Genomic DNA, 24,720 nt, shown 5'->3' on the forward strand with positions numbered 1-24,720 from the left:
CCGCTCCCTCGGGCGCGCGGAGGGTGGGGGGGGCGGTGCCGCGCGGCGCGTGCCGGCAGCTAGCCCCGCCCCTTTTCGCCTCTAGGAGCGCTGCCATTGGCTGCCGCCCCGCGCGGGTCTCCCTAAGCCCCGCCCATCGCCCCGCCCACCGCTCCCCCTCCCGCCCCCACCTTGAGCCGGGGGAGCGGGGGCGCCAACAGCGGCACTGCCGGACACCGGAAGTGAGAGAGGGGAGGGAGGGGGCGCTCTGCACGGCTGCGGCGGCGCGGGGCACGACGGGACGGCAATGGGGGATGAGAGGGGGGTCGGTCCTCCAGCGGGGTCCGCCGGGCTGAGCCCAGCTGTGACGGGCCGCTTCGTACAACGGAGCCGGGTGGGGGCACATGGGGCCAGGGCAGCTGTAGGGTGTGGGCACATACAGGCTGTGCTGCCCTCCATGTTGGCCCAGCGGGTGATGGGCCGGGCTGGGGCCATGTGTGACCCAGGGATCAGCCCTGGGTGGCAGCACACCCTGTATCATAATACATGGCCGCATTGGGGCTGTGCTGGTGCTGAGCTTTGAGCCTCATCAGTGCTTTATCAGTGCTCACACATCATCATTGTGGAGCACACAGATGTCCCTGCACGTGTTTTCTTCCCCCCCCCCTCCCGTTTCATCCCCCATTACCCTCAATAATACCTTGAACCCAATTAATGAGAGCTGAAACGTCTTTCAGCTCCGTTGTGTTTTTTAATTACCTCCCTTCAGTTCGTATTGCGACAGAGTCCGAACGGCACCTTCCTCGAAAGAGCTCCATTAAAATGCAAATGATCAGTTTGCAGAACTTGGCTGTTCCTACGACAGTTTTGAGCCTTACAAAACAGCGCACACAGCTCAGCATCCCGCTGCCACCTGCCCTGTCACCAACAGGTAACACACAGTGATGCACTGGAACAGCCCAAGGAGGCTGTGGGTGCCCCATCCCTGCAGGCATTCAAGGCTGGATGTGGCTCTGGGCAGCCTGTGCTGCTGGTTGGTGACCCTGCACACAGCAGGGGGTTGGAGCTGGGTGAGCACTGTGGGCCTTTTCAAACCAGGCCGTTCTATGATTCTACAAGATCCCTTTTCCAGCTGAAGGTCTTTGCTAGCAGAAGGTGCCCGTGGAGCCTGGAGCTGCTCAGCACACAGGGCTTCAGTCTCAGGAAGGTTTTGTCTCTTTCTGCTGATCACAAGTAGCTCCATCCCCCCCTTAATTAGAATTTATGTTGTGTTTTAGGTAAATACTGCAATTACTCTGTCCTTAGAAATGATGTGATTTCTTAGATGTGATTTCTTCTCATAAATAGAAAACTCATGGAAATAAACGAATAGGAAAAAAAAAAAAGCAAGTTGGAGGGGAAAAAACCAGTGTAGTTTGTGGGATTTGGGGTGTAGAAGCCACCATAAACAAGACACGGGAGAAGGGAAAAGCACAACCATCCCACTCTGGAGGTGTGTTGGGGGGTGCAGACCATGTGCACTGAATGAGGTTTTGCATTCAATAAGCCGAGGTAATTTCTTGTGCCTTTGTCCTGTGGTTGGTTTGGAGGCGTGCTGAAAAAGCCGAGTGGCCTCGTTATTCTGTTACTCCTTTTTGTGGGGTTTTTTGTTGTTGTTTCCCTAGTGCAATTTTTTAGGGGAAAGGGAGGTGCAAAAGAAAAATCCCAAGAGATCTGTGATGCGACAGCTTTGCTTGCAAAGTTCCCCTTTTGTTTCCAGCGTGCTCCATCACCAAAGCCTGTTCTTCTCCAAGCCCTGCAGGAAGGAAGCGATTTTAGGGCTCTTGCCCTCAGCCCTGCACAGCCTGGGACAATCCGCTGAGCTCAGAGCAGCTCAAAGAAGGGTTAAGGACCCACATTCCTGTCCCTATTGCTGCAGACCAAAGGTCAGCGGGTTTCTTACCACGAAGGAAGGGAGGGAGGAGGTGTGCAGCCCTGACCAGGTCATTTTAGGAGTGAACCACATCTGAGCTGCACTAATGAACTGTGTTTGTCTCTCTCTCGCATGCACGTACTCCTGCTTGGAGCCTGGCGAGTTGGAATTCCTGCTCTAGTGGGAGTGAGCATGTCGATTGTGTTTTTTCCATGATGTGTATTGAGGCATTTGCTCGGTTGTGGGAGTAAACACTTGGGGGAATTCTCCATGAACTAGAGAGGGCAAGTCGTGAGCCTACTAAATATGGTGAAGGGAGACTGCAAATAAAAACCCCGGAGAGGAAAACTCCCTCTTCCCACCCAGCTGCCCCTCATCACCCCCACGAGCTGCTCCTCCTCATCCCGCTGCTGGTCGGGCGCTCCTTCCATCCCAGCACACTGCACCTCTTCCCACTGCAGCTGCCTCACGTGGGTCCCAGGGCTGTCAGTGCACCGGAGGGTGAGCGATGGTGCTCATGCACAAAGCACTTGGTCAGCTGCATCCCACCAACCTCCTTTGGTGCTGCTCTCGAAGGTGTTGGCCACGTTAGCAAACAGTTGATCTTTCATCTCCAAAAATATTCCCCCTCTGAGCCCCACTCGCTGGCTGTGGGCTCACCCCAAGGCCCTGCTGGTGGCAGCACAGCCCCCAGAGCAGCATTTGGGTTCAGTGGCCACAGTGGGGATCTCTGGGGCTCTTCTGGCTCCCAATCCCCTTCCTCTGCATGGGAAGCCTGAGTGCAGTTTCAGTTTCCAGTCCCCATTGTTTCCATGGGAATCCCAGAGGCCATTTTGGTTCCCAAACCCCATTTCCTCCATGGGAAGCCCAGGCAGCCTAGTGCCTGCATTGGATTTTGGCTGCATTCTGCATTCTCCCAGCTTTGCCAGGTGCTGATGTGGGGCATCTTCCCTTTGCCAAGCAGCACTTTGGGATGGCCTGCAAGCAGAGTGCTCTTCCATTGGAGTTTTTCTTTCACAACTCTTGGCTCAGCTTCGCCTCTTTGCACGCTGGTGCTTGCAGCGTGCTTCTGTCTGATGCCAGCAGCGCCATGCAGGAAGGATGCAGTGAATTTGGATGTCTGCAGCATCTCACACCTCCAGCAGCCCCTATGGCCATGAGCAAATCCACTCCTGCCAACCCAGGTCCCCTGGTGATGTTCCCACGTCGGCATCGCTCTGATCACAGCTTAGTTTTCAAGCTAAATCCCTTTTGCTGCAGTATCTCAAACTACTCTGTGCTTAAGAGAGATTCATCTCGGGTATATTCTTCTGCTTGCAAAGATTTTGTTTCCCTTGGAACCCAAACAAATTGCAGGTCTGTCTCTGAGCCCTTTGTTCCATGCAAACGATATAAATAGTGAATGCAATGGAGCTGCGCTTGGAAAGCACAGAGCAACAGTGAAAATGTATATATAACTGTGAAGGGTTGGGGAGTGTGGTTTTGGGTTTAGCCCGGCAATTGGTGGCTCGCCTAACAATTTAGGCCACATTTGAGGTTTATGTAGGTTAAATACGGTACGCCACATTTCGCTGCTGTTTGCACAGAGCTCTGGGCACAGCTGGAGAATGTGGGGCAATGAATGAGGAGAACTGGGGCAAAATGTTCAAAAAAGTGTTATGAAGTAAATAAGAAACCTTTTTCTCCCCCCTCCCCCACAATATTTGAATCATTAAATTGCTTGTCAGGAGCTGTGATGTGGGCTGCCCATCAAATGGGTACTACCAGAGGCATCTGGGAGGCCATTGGTGCTGCCTAGCACTCCCAGATCACAGTGAGTGCAGCGCCCAGCACCTCCAGGCAGCTCTCCCATTGCTGTGTGTCCTATGGGACCATGCAGTATGGCTATGTGGGGTCTGACGGTCTGACCCAGTTTCAGCCATTGAAAGATGGGGACAGGAGGGGAGACAAGCACTATTCTGGTAAAGCTGGGATCCTAGGGGCTGATGACAATCACAGCAGCAGAATGGCAGTGCTGGAGACATCCTCATTTTCCTTCCACCTCCAGAAATGCCCACAGCTGCTTTCTGAGCCTAACCTACTTGCTGTCATTGCTGCTCTGAGCACTGCACCAATGGCTCTCAGCACAAAGCAGCTCCACAAAAGTCCCTCTGGCACCCAACCCTTCCCAGTTCAAGCATCCTCAGTGCCTGCATTCCCACTGCACAGCTGCAACCATGCTTCATCTTCATCTTTCCTTTCCCTGGTTTAGCAGTGCCGGAGCAGAGGAAAAGAGGAACATTTCCATGGGGAAGAAGCAGGGCTGGGCAGAGCGAGTGGCTGCATTAGGGCTGTGAGCCCCCTGTGCTGTCTCACTCCAACCCAAGCTCTCCTGGTTGGCTCTCAGAGCCATTCACACCTCCCCTTGCTCTTTCCCAGCCTGGCAGTGTGTCATGTCTGCGGGGGCAGGTGCCCATCTGTCTCCAGTTGCAGTTTTTAAACATTTCCCTCCCCCTCTCTCCCTCCTCTGCCCAGTGCTGCTGACCCCAGTGGGCACCGTGCATCGCTCCATGCAGCACAGGGGGGGATGAAGGCATTCTGCAGCTGGATCAGCTGCGGCAAAGACAAATGCAATGGGAGTTCATTGCACATCCTTGCACATGTCTGTGTGTGTGTGTGCATGCTCAGGGTTGCAGCTGGCCCCAATAAGGGCAGGGGAAAGGCATGCTGCCTGCTCTCTGCTTGGGATTAACGGGGGGTACAGCCTGCATCCGTGCAGATGCGAGTTTGTTTACTCGTACCAGATAGTTTGATGGCTTTATCTGATCACAGGTTTTCCTGAGGAAGGAAGGGTGAGTCTGAGTCACTTGAAAATGGGGGCCCTGCACCGCTGGGTAGGGCTGGTGGGGCTGGGGTTGTGTGTGGGGGGGAGATGTGCCCCACTGCTGTGCCCCCACTGTGCTCACATTGCAGGGCCATGGGATGCTGTGGTTCTTCATGGACTCCACAGATAGAAATCCACAGAGAAGCCCTGGGGTGGGGTAGAACTGAGATGGGACGGCTGTGGGATGGATGGACAAGTGATATCTCCATGAAATGTCCCCCAAGCACTCACACTTTGCATCTGATGGCAACTGAGGCTTTTGAGCACACTGAGCAGAGGAGCAGAGCCAGCAATCTGCTGAGCACACAACGCGTGGCCTCTGGGGTCCAGAATTACTGGGACAGAGAAGGGGCTGTTCCCTGTGTGCTTTATTTATGGGAATCAGGGCAGTGAAGTTCCCCCAGCACGCAGAATTGGGCCCAGCGCTGCCCAGCTCTGTGACCTTGAGAGTTGACTCTGTGTGGGGCTGGATGGGGAAGTGCCCCCATACTGCATCCTCATCCTGTGCCTGGAGGGGTACAGCAGGTCTCCAGTGCAAATCCATGGGAAAGAAGCCATATGAACCCCCCCAAAAAAATCCCCAGACTCTGAGCAGATGCTGGGCAGCCCCATCCTGACCACTGTACACACACAGCATGGAGGGGATGTTTCCTTCTTGTACCAAATTGCATCCTCCATGCTTGGGGACCTTTAGCTATTGGAGACCCCAAAACAGGAACCAACAGCAAAGCTTTGTTTTTTGCTTTATTTATTTCTTTTTTCTTTTCTTTTAACCTGCATTTTTTTCTTTTAGCCATTTTCTGAAGCAGCTGCCAGGTCATTGCATCCCCCTCCCACATCCACTGGGATCATGGAGGCACTGGGAGAACTGGAGAAGGACAGTGGGATCTATTGGAAGGGCATTAAGATTTCATGGAAGGACCTTGGGATCTATTGGAAGGGCATTAGGATTTCATGGAAAAGCACTAAAATGTAATGGAAGGACATTAGGATTTCACGGAAGGATGGTGGCATCCATTGGAAGGACCCCAGATCTGCAGCCATAGGTGGCACAGGTTCCCTTTAGGGAAGCTCAGGGCAAAGCCATGGAGCTCATAAGGAACGTATGCTGTCCCACAGCAATCAGGACAAGGCCCAGCAGGATTCCTCCCCTTGGTGGGAACGGGTGATGGCTGAACTCGGGGAAAGCAGCATCATTTCCTCCCCACCAGAACAAAGCAATGCTGTGCCAGGCAAACTCTGCCTTCCCACGGGCGCAGCAGGAACACAGCCCCTTCGGTGCCCTTCTCGCAGCCACCCTTCCCAGTTCCTCTCCCACCTTCTGGGCTCAGCACATCGCCTCTCCCCCAGCTCCCTCCCAGCTGCTCTCCCCTCATCCCACCGCAGCGCTGCTGGGAGGGGGGGGGCTGCCCTGATGTGGGAAACAAAGGCGGCAGCCAGGAGGCGTTTCCCGAAAATATGGGGCTGGGAGAGGTCGGGGCCAAGGGGCAGCGTGCCCAGGGCCAGCAGGAAATCCTCCCCACGCATCAGGCAGCGCCGGCACCCAACGCCCGCCCAGTTGGTTTTGGCTCCGATGCAGTTTGTTACCCGGGGCTGGGATGGGGCTGCACAGCCCATCAAGGACATCCAATGTGATTGCTGCTAGCAGAGCCAAACGAAAACTCCAACTGCTTCCTGCAGCTCCTGCGTGGGGCAATGGTGGCCAGACCCACAGCATCGCCATTGCACTGACCTCCAGGTCATGGGGACCTCCAAGGTTCGAGGATCTCCACATCTGGGGGACCTCCATGGCTTGGGGATGGCTTGAGGTCCCTCCATGGCTTGGGGACCTCCATGGCTTGGGTACTTACATGGTTCCATTGTTACCTAGCAGTTAACTGGGGAAACTGCCTCATTTCCCAGGCTGGGGACCTCCATGGCTGGGGATTTCTGTCTCCTGGGGAGCTCCATGGCTTGGAGACCTCCACAACTTGGGGACCTCCATGGTTCAGGAACCTCCATGGCTTAGGTACCTCCATAATCCCATCATTCTCCCACCATGAATTACTTCCCAGTTTCCCATGCTGGGCAGCAGGAGGTTCCATGCAGGGTGTGCCATGGTCACAGCATCATTGGAGGCGGGAGGAAGAGCCAGTTTCCATCTAAAGCCATTGTATCACCACCTGATGATGCCCTGTGTGCAGCACAAGGCTGTTTACTCCTTCCTAAAGAAAAGAAGCATCCGAAGTCTTAAGAAAGACCAAGAATAAATTAATTTAATTAATGAAAGGAGCCTCGTTAGAGTACAGCAATTATTTACTGAAAGGGGGGATTTGCCAAATACAATAAACCTGGAGCAATTTTATCCCATCTTTGCTCGCTGGCGGATGCCATAATTAACCACTCACTATTTGCAGGGATGACAGCTCTGTTTGTTAGGAGCTGAGCAGGACTCAGATCATTTTCCCCACTCCTTAGTGTGGGGTTTTTTTGCCATTAACAGTCCTGTTACCAGCCCTATAATAAGACTGAATGAGCAATGGTGCGGATGCTTCAAGCAGAGGTTGGTGGCTGTGGGTTTCCTGGCAGCATCCAGGAGCCACGTCACCCCATGGGGACTTTTCCTTCCCCATCACCTCCTCTGGGCTCGGAAGGTTTCACACTGGAGATCCATGTTGCAGTGGGATCAATAACACAGATGAGGCTCAGCTCCTACACAGAGCTTCACATCTTCAGAGCCCTTTACCAGCATAAACTCATTAACAGAGAAGAATCTAATTCCTAGTCACATTGGTCCCTGGGATGCAGATCTTGTGGGCAATGGACCGGAACATACTGTAATAAGAAATAGCTGCTGCCAGTGGGCCGAGGGTACTCTGTGTGTTAGAGTGCAGCAAAGCAGATGGGCAAGGGAGGGCTGATCTGACCCCAGGTCTAGGTGGAAGGGGTTGGACTCATCTTTGTGCTGGGGCCACCAGCACAGCTCACCCCATTCTTCAGGAAAGGAGAGGCCCAGGGATGGGCTCCAACATGGGTGTCCCCGGGGTGAGAAGCCCTGGCCCCATGCCCACAGCTGGGTGGGGGAACCACAGCTCCTATTTCTGTTCTCTATGGGAGGTACCCTGGGTCCAGCCCATGTGAGGATGGAACACCCTGACCTGCTCCCCCACATCCCCAGGGTCCCATCTCCGGGATGTGCCGCGCACACCCATGCCCAGGGGACAGCCGTGCTGGGAACAGGAGGGCAGGGATGTCTCACACCTTTCTCCTTCCCCATCCCTCCTCCTCACACTCAGTACTGTCCCCATTCTTGTTCTTATCCTTGTTCCCATCCCTGTCTTCATTCCTATCTCCATCCCCATTCTTGCCACTATCCCCATCCCATCCCCACATCCCCACCCCATCCCTATCCTGTCCCTACAAGCCATCCCTCCCTTCATCCCCGCTGCCCTCACTGAGCCCTCACTGCAGCCAGGCCCCCGGAGGCTCCTCCATCTGCGGGGGCACGCAGGGATGCGGAGGCCGTGCTCATCCGGGGTTACCTTGGAAACAGTGCCTGAGCCACTCGTCCCTGTCACTGTGCAGGGACCTGTGCTGCGGCCATACGAAGCACACTGAGCTCGGCACCGTGCCCGGGTGGGGACAGCAGAGGTGTCCCCTGTGTGCCAGCACTGCTGTGTTCCAAGCTTGGGATGGGGTGATGCTGCTGGGGATCATGTCCCATGTCCATATGTCACCACGTCCTTCTGTCCCCACGTCCCCACTGTTCAGTGGCAGCGCTGTGCAGCAGCACTGGGGGCTGCGTCCTCCCCTGGGGACATGGCTGTGGGGATGCATTCCTGAAGGACACAGGGACATTCACTGCCATAAATCACCTCCAGCACCACCCGGCCCCACGGATGTCCCCATGCCAGGACCCTTCCTGCATGCAGAGACGCCGGGTGTGAGGCTGTCACTCATGAGATGAGGGTTTGCTGCCAAGTGCTTTGCCTTGGAGAAAGCCAGCAAATATTTCTGGGGGGGCGGGGAAGGGGAGGGGGGGGAGCAGGCAGTGGGGCTGGCAGTAGAGTTCAGGCAGAGGACAGGAGCAGGACGGAGAGCCAAGGAGCTATGAACAGTGTCTACAGGCTTCAATTTAAGGATCGTGCCTTAAATAGAGGCTCCGCAGGCAGGCTGGGGCTGGGGGGGGCACAGGGCTGGGGGGTGCAAGGATGGAGCGGGGCTGGAGAGCAGCTGGGAGGAAGGAAGAAGTGGCTAAAATAAGCAGGTGGGTGGGCAGGGAGGAAATCATCGCAGGGCCGATAACACGGGGACTGGGGAAGGGGGAAAGTCTATGACAAAATGTCCCCAGGAAATAAGAACAACCCCCCCACCCCAATGGCACAGGGAGGTCACTGGGGGCGGCTGGGGGCAGTGGGATGTGACACCAAGGGAGGGATGTGGGGAGCTGGGTGTCCCATGGGACAATGCAGGGGGTGGCACCGGGCCATCCACAGGGGTGGGCAGGGGGACAGCAGGGGAGTACAGTGAGGTTGGGGTCACCGAGGGCATCTCCCGAGAGTGACCTGCAGTGATTTATGGAGCAGGCTGCTGTGATTTACACAGGCAGAGCTCGGCCACTGAGTGGGGGTCGTGGACAAGCCCAAGGAACTGCCCAGCAGGGAAGGGCATGGGCTGAAGGGGGTCCATGAGCATCCCCATCTCCTCCTGCATAAAGTGGGGCCAGAGATGCTCATCCCACTGGGTGAGGAGCGTGTGCTGGGTGGGTGTCCAGGCAGGGCTGAGGACTGGACAGCAGGACACGGGGCAGCACGGCTCTGCCCTGGGAGTTTCCATATTAACCACACTCTGTTTGCATCGAAGCATTTTCCCCTCTGCGGGGCCGCTGCAGCCGGGGGGTTATTTCCTGCCCTTTTCACTCTCCCCCCGCTGCCCGCCCCCCACCCAGCCCGTCTGCTTCCTCTCTTACGCCCCGGGGGCTTTCCATGCTGCCAGAAAATAAATCTCATGCTATTTATAACAGAGGGGAAAACGCGAAGGTCTCCTCCGGCCCTCTCCACTGCGGCGATAAATGCAGCCGGGCACCCCCGGAGAGATGAATGAGGGAGAGGAATTCGCAGGGAAGGATGTGGGAGGGCAGCCCTGCTTTCATCTCCTGGCCATGGAGCTGGGGCTTGGGGGAGGCAGAGGGGAGGGAGAAGGGGTAAGGGGGGCTCCAGTCTCACCCTGTGTGGGCACAGCGGGCGCATGGAGGGTCTTCTGGGGTCAGGGCTGGCAGCTGCTGGTTGTAACCCCCATAAAGGATTTAGGGGCTGTGAGCGGGATCAGCTGGATAATGCTTGGCTGGGGCTGGATAATGCCCAGGGAGAGCCACCCCCCCTCCATGGCCATGGCTCCACTCCATGGCCACATCCCATAACCCCACTCCACATCCCCCAGAGCTGGCACACATGTGCAGGTGCAGGCATATGCCATGAGCACACACATTCCATGCACACACTCTCAAGGATGCTCAGAGATGCAGGATGCCCCAAGTGCCAGCATCCCTCTGCATGCCCCGTGTGGGGCTGGGAGGTGTCTGGGGCCATTCCCATCCCTTATGGGATGGAAGCAAAATGCCTGCCCCAAATTCTGAGCTGGTTTTTAGGGAAGAAGCTGGGGTTTATCCTTTTATCCAGTTTGAAATGCTGTCACTGCTGCAGCTCCTGTCCCCTGCACCCTCCCCAGGGCTGCTGTTGCTGCAGGAGGAGGAGGAGGAGGTCTCACTCGGAGCAGACCTTGTGCACAGCGCTGCCATGGCGAGCGGAAACGTGGGAAGAAAACACGGAGAGAAAGAAAAGCGGCTCCCAGGCCCCGAGGGGAGGGGAGCAGAAGGAGGGGAAACGCCGGACCCTGCAGTGCTGTGCTGGGGACATGGATGGGGCAGGGGTAACAGCACACGGGGACACGGGGACAGCAGGACAACGGCTCCTGCCCTCGGTGCCACTTCCCTGCAGCGCTGGAAGGAGCCGTGCAACTCACCCGTAGTAGAGCGGTGGAAATGGGGACGAGCGCTGCTGGGAGGGGATTTGGCACAGGATGGGACCCGCAGCGCTCGCCCAAAGGACAACCTGGGCTCCAGATGTCACCCATGTCCCACTGGGCCAGCATCCCTGTGGTTCTCTGGGCACCGTGTGTCCCCACGTCCCCGTATCCCCGTGTCCCCGTATCCCCGTGTCCCCGTTTCCCCACGTCCCCCCGTCCCCGTGTCCCCGCATACCCCGAGTGCTGACTTCCTGCCTCCGGAGGCTGAGCCGCCACCTCCGCCGCTCCCTGGCCGTGGGAGCGATCCCAGACACCGGTCCCAGGGAGGCAGGAGCGCAGCCCCACGGGGCACAGGAGCGCGGGGGGAGCACCGCACCCCGTGTGCATCCCAACACACTGCGCTCAGGGCTGTGTCTGTGCACCAGCCCCACTCCCAAGGTCTTTCTCAGCTCCCAGATGGGGACACAGGCCCTTTTGTTTTGGATTTTATCTTGTATCATCCTCTCGTGGAGGCACCAAAGACCCTACAGCCAATTGTCCCCTCTGCCCGTGTCCCCTTGAGCACCACTGTTGGGAACACCGCTATTTTTAATCCCATGAAGCCATCCTGAAGGACAGAGGCTATTTTTGCTGCCTGGGGCTCATCCCTTCCTTCCAGCTTCACTCTGCGGGGTCAGGCACCACGAGATCAGGGTCAGGGACCATCCGGCCACACACTGTGGGGCTGGGGGCTGCTGGTGGGCAGTGCTGGCACTCCACGCTCCCCACACTACAGCCAAACCCCATATTCTAGGCACAGGGCCACGGCCAAACCCCACAGCCATAACCGGTTCTGAATTGGTGCCGTGCCCCTTTGGGTGGGTTTCCAGGATGGAAGGATAGAGGTGGTTGAGGTGACGGGGCCGCCTTTCCCATGGGCGTTGCAGGGCCACAAGGGCCTGGGAGCAGCGGGGCAGAGCGGGACACAGGTGGGGCCACAGCCTGGAGGGAAGGGTGGGATGTGGGGGCACATCTGGCAGTGGGGGGGCAGGAAGCCCACTCGGCAGCCTTGGGGTCCCGGGGGGCCACAGTGCTGCCAGATGTTGCGCAGCTGTCTGCAGCACTTCCTCCCACCCCACACCCTCCAGGAAGGCCCCCCCGGCCCCACACCACTCCCCTGCCCCCTTTCTTCTCTTGCCAAGCCACATTCTGGGAGTTGCCTCCTGCTGCTGGGGCACACAGCTCACCCCATGGATGGGCAGGGAGCGAGATGAGGGTGGAGGGGACACTGGGCACCTTTTATTGCTTTTTCTTCTCTTGGAAAGCCACACAGAACCAAAATGCATCCATTCTGCATTTTCCATCACTGCTCCCTCACCACTCATAGGGCAATGTCACCAAACCCCTGGGTGCTCATCCCCACAACCCCGGGGGAGATGCCAACTCGCACCAGGACACAGGTAGGATCTGGGGGATTAGAGCAGCTTAGGGAGCAGGGGGTTTGCAGGCAGCAGATGGTACCAGACGGGCCCCAGGGTGAGGTGAGTGGGATGGGACACAGCCCTTGGCAGAGCAGAAGTCAGGCAGAAGAGTGGAGGAGTGGATTTCCAGCCCATGTCCCAGTGGGGTGCTGCAGGGATGGTATTGATGCCCCACACTGCGAGGCTCTGGGCATGCAGTGCAGCCACAGGGGTACATTCCATCCTTCAAGTGCCCACTGCCCCATGGCAGCTCATGGTGCCAATGGTGAGCAGAGCCCTGCAGGTGCACAGGGACTGTGGAACAAGGGACCATAGGAGTGGGGACTCCAGGGCTGGCTCTGTAGAGCTGTAGAGGGACAATCCCCACTGCAGCGTTGCCCCAAATGCTGTCAGGGAAATTCCCAGTGCTGGGGGTAGAGAGGTGTCATGGTGTGAAATGGTTCAAAGTTTGACGTGGTGGGGACAAGGGAGAAAACCCATAGCGGGGACATGGTGCTCAGGCAATCCCCATGCAGCCCCGGGGCTGTTTTGGGGCTGAGGGCAGCCACATGAGCTATGATAAGGTGACAGAACTTAAGGCTGTTTCCAGAAGGAGGTGTGAAACTAAACCCAGAAGAAAAGAGAAGCTAAAACCTGTTTCCAGCCCTGCCCTGGGCTCTTGCTATGGGGTCCTGGGGCTCTGGGGGCAGTTTTGGGCAGGGAGAAGCTCAGTGTTCAGAAGCAATGGGGATCCGGTGGGACAGCCTGGCTGCTGGCAGGGGGTTCCCAGCATGGCAGGAAAAGCTGGGATCCAGCTGTGCCCGCATCTCCCCCTCCCCACCCGAGAGTCCCAATCCCTTCCTCAGTGATGTTTCAGAAAGAGGAAGCATCACCTCTGGCATCCCCCTGCTGTGGCCCCGGGATTATTTTGGGTGCTGAGAAAAGAGGAAGGCTGCACACGGTGACAGCAGGGCGAAGCCCCGCAGCCTGCAGGGGACAGCGGGTGGGTTGGGAAAGAGGAATGTCACCGTCACCTCCAGCCCATGGCCACAGTGATGCCAAAGATGGGCTGGAGGAAGCGGATCCCTCCCACCTGAAGCACTCAGGGGCTTTTTGAGGTGCATGGGTGATGCAGCCATGTAAATGGCAGCCTGGTATAGAGGATAGCAGGCAGCTTGGAACCCACTAAGGAAGGACTGGGGTCAAAAAGGAGGTCAAGTGGGACAGATTGCCAGAGAGCTGCAGTGGGGACATGGGGACAGCATGGTGGCACCTGCGTCAGGCTCTGCTCCTGGTGTGTGGGTGGATGGAGGAGTGGGAGAACACATGGATGAATGGGTAGATGGATACAGGGACAGATGGGTGGGTGGGTGGAAGGACTAGTAGTTGGATTAATGGATGGATGCAAGGATGGATGGATGGGAATGTGGCTATGGGGAGAGCAGGTGGGGCCAAGAGCTGTCACTGCAGCATTGGGGTGGCCTCCTGCAGAACAGTGAGCTCCAGCAGTGCCTTGTGCCTGCGAAACAGCAAGCAAAACATGACAGGAGCCCAGCATCCTGTGCAGGCTTGTTCTCTGCAAGGCTAATAGCCACCAGCTTAACAAGCGTGAGCCAGGACTGCTCCGCTGGGCCCTTTCCAGCTGCAGGGAGGAGCGACAGGGAGAGCTTTGCAGTGGGCAGTGAAATCTAGGTCAGGGCTTTCTCTAAAAGGGGCACAGAGCCCAGCTTGTGTCAGCTTCCAAGTGAAGCAGCAGAGCTGCAGCTCCTGCCTGAGCACGGAACAGCTGGGAAATGGCTGTGCCCTCCTGCTGTATCCAGGACTGGGGTGAGCAGGAGTGGTGGGGGGCCTTGGGACACGGTTCCCTTTGCAGGGCAGGCCACAGCTTCTGGCTTTGCTGGGAAACAGACATATTTTGTGACTTGGGCACTGTGGGCAATGTGCTGCCGGGGGATGTGTCCTTGCTGTGACACAGAGAGGTGCCCAGGCACAGGGATGATGTTGCTTGGCCCCCAAATACAACATCCCTGCAGCCATCACAGCCATCCACATCCCCCCTCAGTGCCTTAGTGTGGGAGCCAAAGCAGCATCAGTGATGGGAACTGACTCCAGGCTGACATTTCAACAGAAAACCCCCAAGAGAGTGAAAGTCCCAGCAGCAAAAGGAGAACTGGGGGCAGCACAGGGGGCATAAGCTGTGTCTGAAACCTCAGGAAGGCTCTGCTGGCAGCTTGGGGGTGACAGCAGCCAGAACCAGCCTCAGCCCATTACAGGGAATCCTGCATGCTGCCAGCCGCCCCAAATCCATTCCTGGCCCCACATCTTGGCCCTCACAGAGCCACGGCAGCAGTGATCCTGGAACAAGGTTTTTTCCCACCCCAAAAGCAGGGTTGCTCTCTGTTTCCCCACACTGATACACACGCAGGGTTTGGGATGGAGACTCGAGTTGGCACTGGAATCCATTTAATTAAAATCCAGTGCTTGAAGGTACAGCAAAATTAGCAGTGGGAGCAGCGGGCACTGGGAGGGCAATGTGGTGCTTCCCGTGGAGGCACACCCTGATGCTGGCAGCAGCAGGGCTGGAGCTGAATTGGGTTTTTGTTCCTGGCAGAGCTGTTGCAGCTCTCCCCGTGAGCCAGGCCCTGCGCCTCCTGCTGCCTCTGCTCCAGATTTCCATGTGGGCTCAACACTTGGATTTCCACAGAGCCCAGCTTTGAAACCAGAGCAGTGCCAGGCTGCATAGAACCTCCCTACATAAAAACAGCAGTAAAAGAGTCAGTTCTCGTAGCACTCCCTGTTCTTTGTAGCAGAAGGAAGCAGTCAGGGCGGCCAGGAGCTTTGTGATGTAGGTGCTGGGATGACCTGCTGAGCCCTCACTGGGTTTTTCCAGCAGCTCTCACCAACGCTCATTGCAAACCCTCTGCTCAGATGCACAGCATGTGCTGCTGGAAACGGCTTTGAAAAATTAATGCACGTTTCCCCATTTATATTCGCTTCCCTTTTCACGTTCATCTTGGGCAATGAAAATAGACCAGGTAGAAACGGCTCTGGAGATGAAAGTATTAGAGCTGAGAGGGGTTTCCATTGGGGTGAGCTGCAGGATTTACACCAATGCTGTGCCATGACATGCTGTACCATGCCATGCTGATGTGTACCATGCTGATCTATGGGCGCCATGACAAAATGTGCCATGCTGTGCTGAAATGTGCCAAGCTGTGCCATGCTAAGCTGTGACACACATCAGAATGGCATGGCATGGCATGGCATAGCACTGCAGAGCTTCTCATACATCAGCATGGCATGGCACAGCTTAGCATGGTACAGCATGGCATGGCACAGCTTGGCACGGCACACTATTGCATGGCATATCGTAGCATGGCACACCTAGGCACACATCAGCATGGCATGGAACAGTTTGGCACATTTCATCATGGCACGGCACAGTTTGGCACAGCTTGGCACACATCAGCATGGCATGGCACAGCTTAGCATGGTACACTATTGCATGGCATATCTTGGCATGGCACAGCTTGGCAAGGCGCACCTTGGCACACATCAGCACGGCTCGGCTCGGTTCGGCTCGGCACGGCTCCGTTCTGCGCCGAGCGGTACCCAGACGCTCTCCTAGTCCCGTGCTTCGGCGGAGCAACAGCCTCCCCTGCCGGCCAACGAGCAGCTCCGCTGTCCCGGGATGAGTCGTCACGGCTCGGCACGGCTGGGACGGAGCAGGGAGGGGAGGGGGATGCGCGCACCGGGCAGGAGCTCCCCACGGCCGAGGGGACCCGGGTAGGGCTGTGCGTGCCCATCGCTGGAGGTGCCCAAGGCTGTGGATATGGCCTGAAGCAGCCGGACCTGGGCTGGGGGTGGGACAGGCAGCCCAGGGCACGGTGTGGGGACCCGGGGGGACTCTGGGGTCCCTTCCAACACGCCGTAATGCGGTGACTCTACGAATCGTCACGCTGCCGCCGCGGCGCTGCTCGTCCTCACGTCGGGTTCAGTCTGAACGGCCCTGCGGGGATGGGACGGTTCTGCGGCCTTTTGTTTGTCTTTCTGAAGGATCCCTTTGTTTCAGGTGCAGTCTCTCTAGCAACAAGCACGTTTGGCTATTGGGAGCATGGATGACGCAAACAGGAATTTCCGAGCTGGGAAATACGATCGTCGAGCCGTACAATCCCCCTGTGAGACAGCAGCGATCCCGTCTGCCCAGCACGATGACGCCCGACTGCAGGTGGGCTGAGAGGAGCCCAGCCAGGAGCAGCCCTTACCCACATGGTGCCCAGCCACGGCCTCTCCCCATTCCCTGCTCTGCTCCCCCCAGCCAGCCCCGGCACCGTGCAGCTCCCACCCCGCAGCCCCCCAGCCAGCACCCAGCCCTGCACCACATCCACCACCCACAGCCACAGCCATGGCTCTGCTGAGCCCATTGAGCCCGGTGCCCACAAAGCAGGCCCTGAAGCAAGAGGCAGCTGGAGCAGATGGGTCATGGCACCACGTGCACAGCCCCGCGGGGACACGAAGGTACTGAGTGCCCGGGTCACCTTGGCTGCATCACCCACCTTGGTGTCACGTGGAATGGAGCAGCACATTGCAGCACATTGCGGCACATTGCAGCACGTTGCAGCAGCGCTCACCCTTCACTCACTATGAGCTCCCCACCCCGTCTGGGGGCTGCAGCCCCTGGGAAGGGCTGTGGCACCCTCAGGGATGGGGTGCAGCGGGACATGGGGCGGGCAGCAGGCAGCCCCACGCTGACCCCGCCGACGTGACGCACCCAGCCTGCCTGTCCCTGCAGAGGAATGGCGCGCAGTGCAAGGCAGGGGGGCACGGCACTGCGCCTTCCCACGCTCTGCTCCCCTCGAGGCCACACTTACCCTTAGGGACCAGGGCTGTGACATGGGGATGGGGCAGGCAGGAGCCGACACTGAGGGGTGGGCACAGCACAGTGAGCGACACCTTCCTGCCAAGCACCCTACCCTTGCTTCCTGACCCATCTCTCTCCAGGCCCAGGCGGCATCTGACATGTGCGATGAGGAATCCATGTTGCCACCACCTGGGCACAACGCTCACGTCCCCACCCAGGCTGGCAGTTGGGAGTGGGAGAGGACCATGGTAAATGATTTCTCAGTTAATGACATCACACAGGGCTGCTGCTGCCTCGGGCACAGCTTTGAAATGCAGCAGGAGTTTCAGTACCCAAAGGTTATGTGTGTGGTGGCCCCTCCCCAGCCTCATATGGATATAAACCCCCGCTGACCTGCGCCAGCCGTCGGCATCCTCGGAAGCACCATGAAGGCCGCCGGTGTTCTGCTTGTGGCTATCCTTGTGCTGGGCATACAGCTGCAGCCAGCTGCCAGGGCCGCTGTAATCATAGGTGAGTGCATGAGGTGGGCACAGAGTCACAGCAGCTCCTGGGTTGCTGCAGGGCTGGCACAGGCTGCGGTCCCTCAGGTGGGACACATTGCAGCAGCACAGGGCCAGGCACTGCCTGGCGGATCCTCAGCCCTGAATGGGGCCAGAGGGGTCTGTGCCACGTAAGCAGCACGGGGGCAAGAAGAGCTTGGGGACGGCAGCGGAGCACTACTGCCTCCATGGGGCACACCTGGATGGGTGGGACGGCTCCCAGAGGGGTCAGAATTCCCAGAACATCAGCCCCTGAAGGCGGCTGATCTGAGGTCATGATTTGAGCTCAGGAAGCTGCACATTGCCTGAGGCTGGAGGAAGGGGTGTCCCCGTTTCACCCTGCCTGCCAGTGTCCCTGCCTGCTGGGGGTTCCCCACCTGGCACAGCTGTACTGCCTGTAAGGTATTCACTGTGCTCCTCGTGGAGGGGCTGTGAATTCAGCTCCTTCCTTGTCACCTGTGGGTCAGCTGTGGTCACCAGGCACAGTGCACGCACAGTTCTGCTGGGGAAAGGCCCCCATCAGTTTATGATCCTGAGCCAGGGACCTGCCCATGACATACCTTGATACAGAGCTGGCTGCTGTGGCTGCACAGAGCAATGGCTGCCACTGTCCTCTGGGGAAGCACCTGGCAGAGCCAGGGCAGGGACAGCAGGATCCTGAATGCAGTGTGTGGGCGACAGGAGCCAAAGCATTTTCTGGGAAGCGATGCTGAGTGCGTGGGCTGAGCCAGGCACAGCTGCAGGCCCCGCAGCCGGCAGGTTCTGTGCCTCCCCAGCTGCTCCTGCTGGCTGCAGGCAGATCCAGGCAGAACAGGAGCTCAGCAGTGTTCCGTGGGGGTCACAGTGTCACCCCTGGGCAAAGCCTGGCACCTTGCCCTGCTCTGCATTGCTCCCTCTATGAGTGCTCTCCTTGGAGGTCATTGCTGGGCTCCCACCCCTTGCAATCTTCCCTGCTGCTGGTTGCTGTGGTGAAGTTGGCTGCTGGAATCTGCACGTCCGCAGCCCCCCCGGCCCCATCCCATTCACACCAGTGCTCAGGAAATGCTGCACTCTACAGATTTTACAAGCCAAAGGGACTGATAAGGGCAATTAGAGGATCAGCCGTATGAGCAGAGTGATGAACCTCAAAGGCAAGTGCTGCTGGTAGCACCAGTGCAGGTGCAGCAGCACAAATGGTGGTGGGATACGGAGCTGATCCCGGAGCTGTGGGGTGGGCAGCACTGCCCCACTGCCAGGTGCCAGCCCTGCTGCAGCGTTGGGTCAGGATGGATGTTATCCCCATGCAGCACACAGTGGGGACACATCACTCAGCCCAGCACCGTGCACCCAGCCCAACCTGATGCTCAGTCCAGCCCACTGCTGGAGCAGCATGTCCTGGTGCAACAAGGCTGCCTTTATGCAGGAGCTCCTTTGTTTGCCCGGGGCCAGGAGCCCCAGCTCGGAGCAGCTCCCCAGCACAGAGCACAGTCCCTGGCACACAGCAGGCACTGCAGGTTGTGGGGTGTTGCCTTCTGCTGTCCCAGTGCTATCTCAGGGCTGTTCCGTTCCCACTGTGCTGCACAGCAATGAAACACAGTGAGTGTCCTGTGGGTGTCAGCGCTGGGTCCTGTTACTACATAAACACACGCGCTGGGGAGGGGACTGCAGCAAATGCAAACAGTTACTGATTTACTGTTGCTCTGTGCCTCGCTGCGTTGTTGACTGTGGGCTTAAATTACCTGGAAATAGATGCTGGCCAAGCAGACAAACAGCTCGTGACCTCGGAGTGGGGACTGCCCCAAGCCCACGCATGGCTCCAGGATGCTGCAGCCCAAAGCTGTGAGGGTTATGGGTGCTCAGTGATGGGGGCTCAGCAATGGAGGAGGGCCCCATTTCCACCCTCACAATGCAGAGGAGAGGCTCGGCCCAGGCATAGATCCAGGATAGGGCCAGGGTTGGGGATGCTCTGGGTTCTGCCCAGAAGAGCAGATTCAGCCCCAGCCCTGCAGCTGGGCAGCACCAGCGCCATGCAGAGCACTGGGTCCTACGCAGTGACCAAATGGGCTGAGCCAAACCTGGAACAGTGAGCGAAGGACCTCGGGTCTCCCAGCACAGTGCTGAGCTGCTCTGCTTCCATCAGCAAACCCAAAGGAATGAAAACCACTGCCGGTAGTGCCTGCAGATGAGCAAGAACTGGTGGAGCGGCAAACAGTGATGAGAGCTTGCAGCCACGTGGGGTGATTAGGATTGCTTGGTCTGCTCAAATACAGCCCAGATTGGTGCTGCCCAGCACCGCCAGGCACGCAGTGCACAGGCTGCAGGGGAGGTGGCCCACAGAGGGGCCTGGAGCCACATGGCTCCCATTGCACGGTGCCATGGAGCAGCAGGCACGGCCAGAGCACACAGCAGATCACTCCCTGCCCACCACCCACCTGAGCACCACTGCATAACCAAGCAGCACGTCAGGGCTGTGCTCACATGTGCAACAGGACGGGATGGGTCCAAGCACACTCGTTATGTGCCCCACATCTACTGCTGGCCCCGACCCACAGCTGACCAGTAGCGGCCCTGCTGTGGCTCTGTGCCCCACATGCTGTGGGCTGGGGGCTCCCAGGTGCAGAGCAGATGCAGCGTGCGGCACTTGGCTGCTGTTCCTGCCGGGCAAGTTTTCTGCGTAGACGCCTGGGCTCCTCGAGGCTCCCACTTCCTGGTCAGCTGCCAGCAGCGAGCAGATACCTGATACTTGGGGATTGTGCAATGGCACGAAGGGGGAGCCTGGCCCAGCCAGTTCCTTATGAGCCACCCGGAAGGCAGTCCCCTCCCGCCCCACCTGGAGAGGAGCTTAAAGCCCAGCCGGGTGGCCCCGCACGCGCACAGCTCCCCTGCACCATGCCCAAGGCCAGCAGCGTGCTCCTCTTCGCGGGGCTCCTGGTTCTCGGGTCAGAGCTGCTGCCAGCATCCGTCCTGAATGTCACGAGTGAGTATGAGCGCACGGCCCCGCGGCAGCAGCCGGCATCACTCCTGGCCTGGGGCCTGCTGGGGATGGGCTCCAGGCACACGTTCTGCAGCGTGGCTGAGCTCTGCAGCATCCCTGAGCCCACGCCAGGGCTGGGAACAGCATCGCCCTCCTCCAGACAGCCCTCCCACCCACAACGTGTGCCTTTGCCTTCCAGTAAAAGCCGGCGTGTGCCCAGAGCCAGCAGCAGAAGAAGCGAACTGCACGCTGGGGTGCCAGTCCGATGGCGACTGCGAGAGCACCCTCAAGTGCTGCCCGGCGGCCTGTGGCAAGGCCTGCCAGGAGCCCAACGGTAACGCTCCCAGGGTTGGTGCAAGTCCTGCTCCCACGAGCCAACGAGCTCTGGGGCTCCCGGCGCTCGGTAGCGGTGTGGTCCTGGGCGTCCCCTGTGCTCTGGCTGCAGCACAGTCATGGGACTCTGCACGGAGCCCCACAGGATCGGGCTGTGCTTCCATGGAGCAGCTGCCCACACAGCCTGGGGTGGTGCTGGCCACACTCACCCCTTCCTCCTGCCTGCAGTTCGGTTGGCTCTGAGCATCCCTGGTGCTGCTGAGGTCGCTGTCAGGGGCAGAGAGCACACACCCACTGCATCTTCACAGCTGCACACTGCGTCAGCCCCAGCACTGTCCTGCGTCCAGCAATGAGCTCAGGAAGGGTCTCCAAGCAGTGCCCTTCCCAGCTCTGCACCAGGCACGGCCCCACAGCCGCACTGCTGCAGGGTGCTCACCGTGCTCAGCCCCAGGAGCTGCAGCACAGCCCTGCGCACCACGCCAGGGACAGCGGGTCTCACGCTGTGTCCTTTGCCTTGCAGAGAAACCTGGCACCTGCCCAGCCGTGAAGCCAGGGATCCCCATGCTGGGGCTCTGCGTTAACCAGTGCAAGACGGACTCCAACTGCTCTGGGATCATGAAGTGCTGCAGGAATGGCTGCGGGAAGATCTCCTGCATGACTCCACTGTACTGAGGTCAGTCAGCACCCACCGGCCCTGGGCTCCTGTCCCACTTGCCCCATCCCGCTCACAGTCCTCTGCTCCCTTTGCAGGTACAACCTCCTTCATCCCAGCTCCAGGGAAGCTGCTGCCCATAGAGACGCCGCACTGCCCGACCCCCGGTGTCCTCCTGCCCTGGCCCCGGCCTGGATCCCAGCGTGGAGCCTTCAGCCTCAGCTCCCATTCCAGGGCCCCGCTCGGGGTGTGCCGCAGCCCCCTGCACTCTCGCCAATAAAGCAGCCACTCCCTGCCCTGTTTTTGGCCACGTCTCCATCCTGATGCGCTCCCGGCTGTGCTCTGCAGTGCACTCATTGTGCCCAAATGGGTGCTGGAGCAGGCAGGGTCTAGAAGGGTCTGCATCCCAAGCCAGCACCGTTCCTGCAGTGCTGATCCCAGGCCCCATTTCCCCAAGGCTCCCCAGCCCACACTCCTGCTCAGCGCTGTCTCACAGCCTCAGCTGTTCCAGCATTTTCTCCTGGGCCTGTTAAGGGATGTGCTCCAACTGGGGCATGGTATGCAGTTGCAGCTGTGTCCACGGAGCGGAGCTCTGTGATGGCCTAGGGGGGGATGGTGATGCTGCTGCTGCTGTGTGCAATGGCAGGGCATCTCTCAAAGCACCCCCTGCACTATGCACTCCCAGCCCATCAGCAGCACAGCGCCCATGGCAGCAGATTGAGGGAGCCATGGACAGTGAAGACTGCTTGTCCCTGCCCCATCGCTGCCCACCCTGCTCAGACCCAGCCCTTGCTCCTGCTGCTCTTCCACTCTCCCCAAGAGCCCCACAGATCCCAGAGACAGCGGGAGCTGAGGAACCCTCAGGGCCAGAGCAAATGATACCATGGACTTCTGAAGGTCTGGCACTGCTGGGGGATTGCACTGCCACCCTGCAGCCTGTCCTGCACAGCCTGGTGCCTGCAGCACAGATGTGTCCCCACACACATCCCACCACAGCTCTGCAGCATTGCTCCCCACTCTGCGTGTGCTGGGAGATGGTGCTGATGCTCTTTGTGCAGGATGGGGTGGGCTCTGGGAAGCAGTGATGGGATGCACAGACTCTCTGGGCTCTCCCAGGTGCCCACATCGGGGAGCACAGGGAGCAGGGTTGGGGAGCACCTCCCACATCCCCTGGCCTGGCTGTTTGCGGGTCACTGGTGACCTGGAAAGGGAGCGCTGCAGGGGATGCGCCAGCCATGGGCTGGGAGCCCAGCACTGCTCTGGGAGTCTCCCTCAAAACGAATTGTTCATGCTCAGTGCTCCCACAGCCCTAGAAACACGCGCTGCCATGGGCCAGCTCCCCCCAGCAGATTTAAATACCGACTGGCAGTCACAGTGCCACAGCTCCCCCCAGCAGCACGATGCCCAGCGCCTGTGCCCTTGTGCTGCTGCTCCTGACCCTGTGTGCCGAGCTGCCACCTGCCCCAGCCCAGCAGCACCGTGGGGATCGCGGCAATGGTCCCCCTGCCGGCCCCCCACCACGCCGGGCACAGCGGGGCCAGCGGCCGCCAGCTGCAATGCCTGCCCCCAGCAAAGCGGGTGTGTGCCCAGCAGTGGGGAGCAGCCCCATGCGCCCCACCAGGAGGTTCTGCCTGTCTGACCACAGCTGCCCCGGCACTGAGAAGTGCTGCCTTCTCCAGGACGTGAGCTCCTGCCTGCTCCCTGCTGCAGGTATGGGGAGCTGTGGGGCTCCTGGTGCTGGGCAGGGGGTGGGTGCCATGGGGAGAGCTGTGCTCCCCAGCACACAGCGCTTCTCGCCTCACAGAGAGCCTGGTCAGCTCTGGAGCGGTGAACTGCGGGGTGAGCTGCTGCAATGAGACGGTGTGTGGCCATGGGGAGAGATGCTGTGCCCTCTGCCTGCGAATTAAGCCAGGTAAGGTCACCTGTGCTGGGGAGCTGTGCTTGTGCTGGGCTGGAGGTGGAGTGGGGCAGAGCCAGGGGTTGGCAGTTCCATCATCGTGAGAGCAATTGCATCCATGCTGCAAGGCCAGGCTGGCTCTGAGCCGTACCCTGAGCCCCCTGTCTCCTCCAGCCAAATCTGGCCTTTGCCCATGGAAGCGAGCCTGGCACGTTGCTGCCTGCCCCAATGTGTGCACTGATGACGGGGACTGCCCCGGGGATCAGAAATGCTGCTTCTCTGGCTGTGGGCTGTCCTGCACCACCCCATACAAAGGTACCTGCTGCCCCCATTCCCACTCCTCTCCAGGCAGTGCAAGGGCTGAGCATCCTCCTGCCGTGCACTCCCCATGCATGCCACAGGGGCATCCCTCGGGCACAGTGGGGCTTTAATGCTCAGGGCTGTGATGCTCACGGCTGCTCTCCTGCAGCAAAGCCCGGTGCGTGCCCTGTGCTGCTGCGGGGCTCCCTGGGCCCCTGCGTGGAGCGGTGTGACAGCGATGCTGACTGTCCCGGGGCCAAGAAGTGCTGCACCACCGGCTGCGGCCACATCTGCAAACTGCCCACTGAGGGTAAAAGCTTTGTGCCATGGGGCAGAGACTGTGACACTTTCCCATGCGACCCCCTCCCTGGCTGCGCACCCTCCCTGCAGGGCCAGCACCCTGGCACAATTTGCCCCTTTGGGGGCTGAGGGGGCTTGGGGAGGAGCAGCAGCCAGCAGCTCACCACACCATTCCCTCTCTCTGCACATGCACAGTGCGCCCGGGGCTCTGTCCTGCCACAACTAGCAGGGCTAGTAAATGCCACATCCTATGTCTGGAGGACAAGGACTGTCCACCCGGTCAGAAGTGCTGCCTGCAGGACTGTGGCCGCACATGTGTTCTCCCACTGCAGGGTAAGACCAGCCCCACACCCAGCCCACAGGGGATGGCACAGGATGGGGCTCATCCTGCTCTGCCCACCACATCCATCTCTTCCAGGCACAGCATAGCCCTGGCTGAGGGATGGCACTGGGAGCTGCCATTTCAAGGTCATTCCACTCCACCACCATCACAGCACCCCCTGCCCTGCTGCTCCCATCCCTGTGGCAGCACCTCTGGCTGAGGGTACAAGCACTGTGTGACCCACCCTGGCTGAGGGCTCTGCCACCCCCACCTCCCACAGCTGTGCTCCAGGGACAAAGGCAAACCCCGACATCCAGCCCCTCTGTGTGTGCCAGGCAGTGCACGGCACAGACACCCCCAATCTGCC

At 59.0% G+C, this 24,720-nt stretch overlaps 2 protein-coding genes and 1 long non-coding RNA gene across 3 annotated transcripts; all 3 read left to right on the forward strand.

The window, feature by feature from the left end:
- Positions 1-28: 28 nt before the first annotated feature.
- On the forward strand, positions 29-7,022 carry LOC107323176. Its single transcript, XR_004309386.1, has 2 exons — positions 29-910; positions 1,078-7,022. It is a non-coding gene; the product is annotated as an uncharacterized LOC107323176 (long non-coding RNA).
- Positions 7,023-20,380: 13,358 nt separating this feature from the next.
- On the forward strand, positions 20,381-21,836 carry LOC107323167 (WAP four-disulfide core domain protein 2-like). The gene is made up of 4 exons (XM_015881994.2): positions 20,381-20,552; positions 20,749-20,883; positions 21,403-21,555; positions 21,633-21,836. The coding sequence occupies exons 1-3, from the start codon at positions 20,465-20,467 to the stop codon at positions 21,552-21,554; spliced, it is 375 nt and encodes a 124-aa protein (XP_015737480.1). The 5' UTR covers positions 20,381-20,464; the 3' UTR covers position 21,555; positions 21,633-21,836.
- Positions 21,837-22,777: 941 nt separating this feature from the next.
- Positions 22,778-24,460, forward strand: LOC116654303 (WAP four-disulfide core domain protein 3-like). The gene is made up of 6 exons (XM_032448648.1): positions 22,778-23,244; positions 23,339-23,446; positions 23,606-23,746; positions 23,901-24,041; positions 24,227-24,364; positions 24,450-24,460. Exons 1-6 carry the CDS (start codon positions 22,935-22,937, stop codon positions 24,458-24,460), a joined length of 849 nt encoding a protein of 282 aa, XP_032304539.1. The 5' UTR covers positions 22,778-22,934.
- The last annotated feature ends 260 nt before the right edge of the window (positions 24,461-24,720 follow it).

Source organism: Coturnix japonica, chromosome 20 (assembly GCF_001577835.2).
Source record: "Coturnix japonica isolate 7356 chromosome 20, Coturnix japonica 2.1, whole genome shotgun sequence".
Lineage (NCBI taxonomy): Eukaryota > Metazoa > Chordata > Aves > Galliformes > Phasianidae > Coturnix > Coturnix japonica.

Bases quoted from the DNA above. Each gene is read 5' to 3' on its own strand.
- LOC107323167 (XM_015881994.2), top strand. From the start codon at position 20,465: ATGCCCAAGGCCAGCAGCGTGCTCCTCTTCGCGGGGCTCCTGGTTCTC. The intron at 20,553-20,748 runs GTGAGTATGAGC...TTTGCCTTCCAG, and splicing joins ATCCGTCCTGAATGTCACGA to TAAAAGCCGGCGTGTGCCCA. The intron at 20,884-21,402 runs GTAACGCTCCCA...TTTGCCTTGCAG, and splicing joins GGCCTGCCAGGAGCCCAACG to AGAAACCTGGCACCTGCCCA.
- LOC116654303 (XM_032448648.1), top strand. From the start codon at position 22,935: ATGCCCAGCGCCTGTGCCCTTGTGCTGCTGCTCCTGACCCTGTGTGCC. The intron at 23,447-23,605 runs GTAAGGTCACCT...TGTCTCCTCCAG, and splicing joins CTGCCTGCGAATTAAGCCAG to CCAAATCTGGCCTTTGCCCA. The intron at 23,747-23,900 runs GTACCTGCTGCC...GCTCTCCTGCAG, and splicing joins CTGCACCACCCCATACAAAG to CAAAGCCCGGTGCGTGCCCT.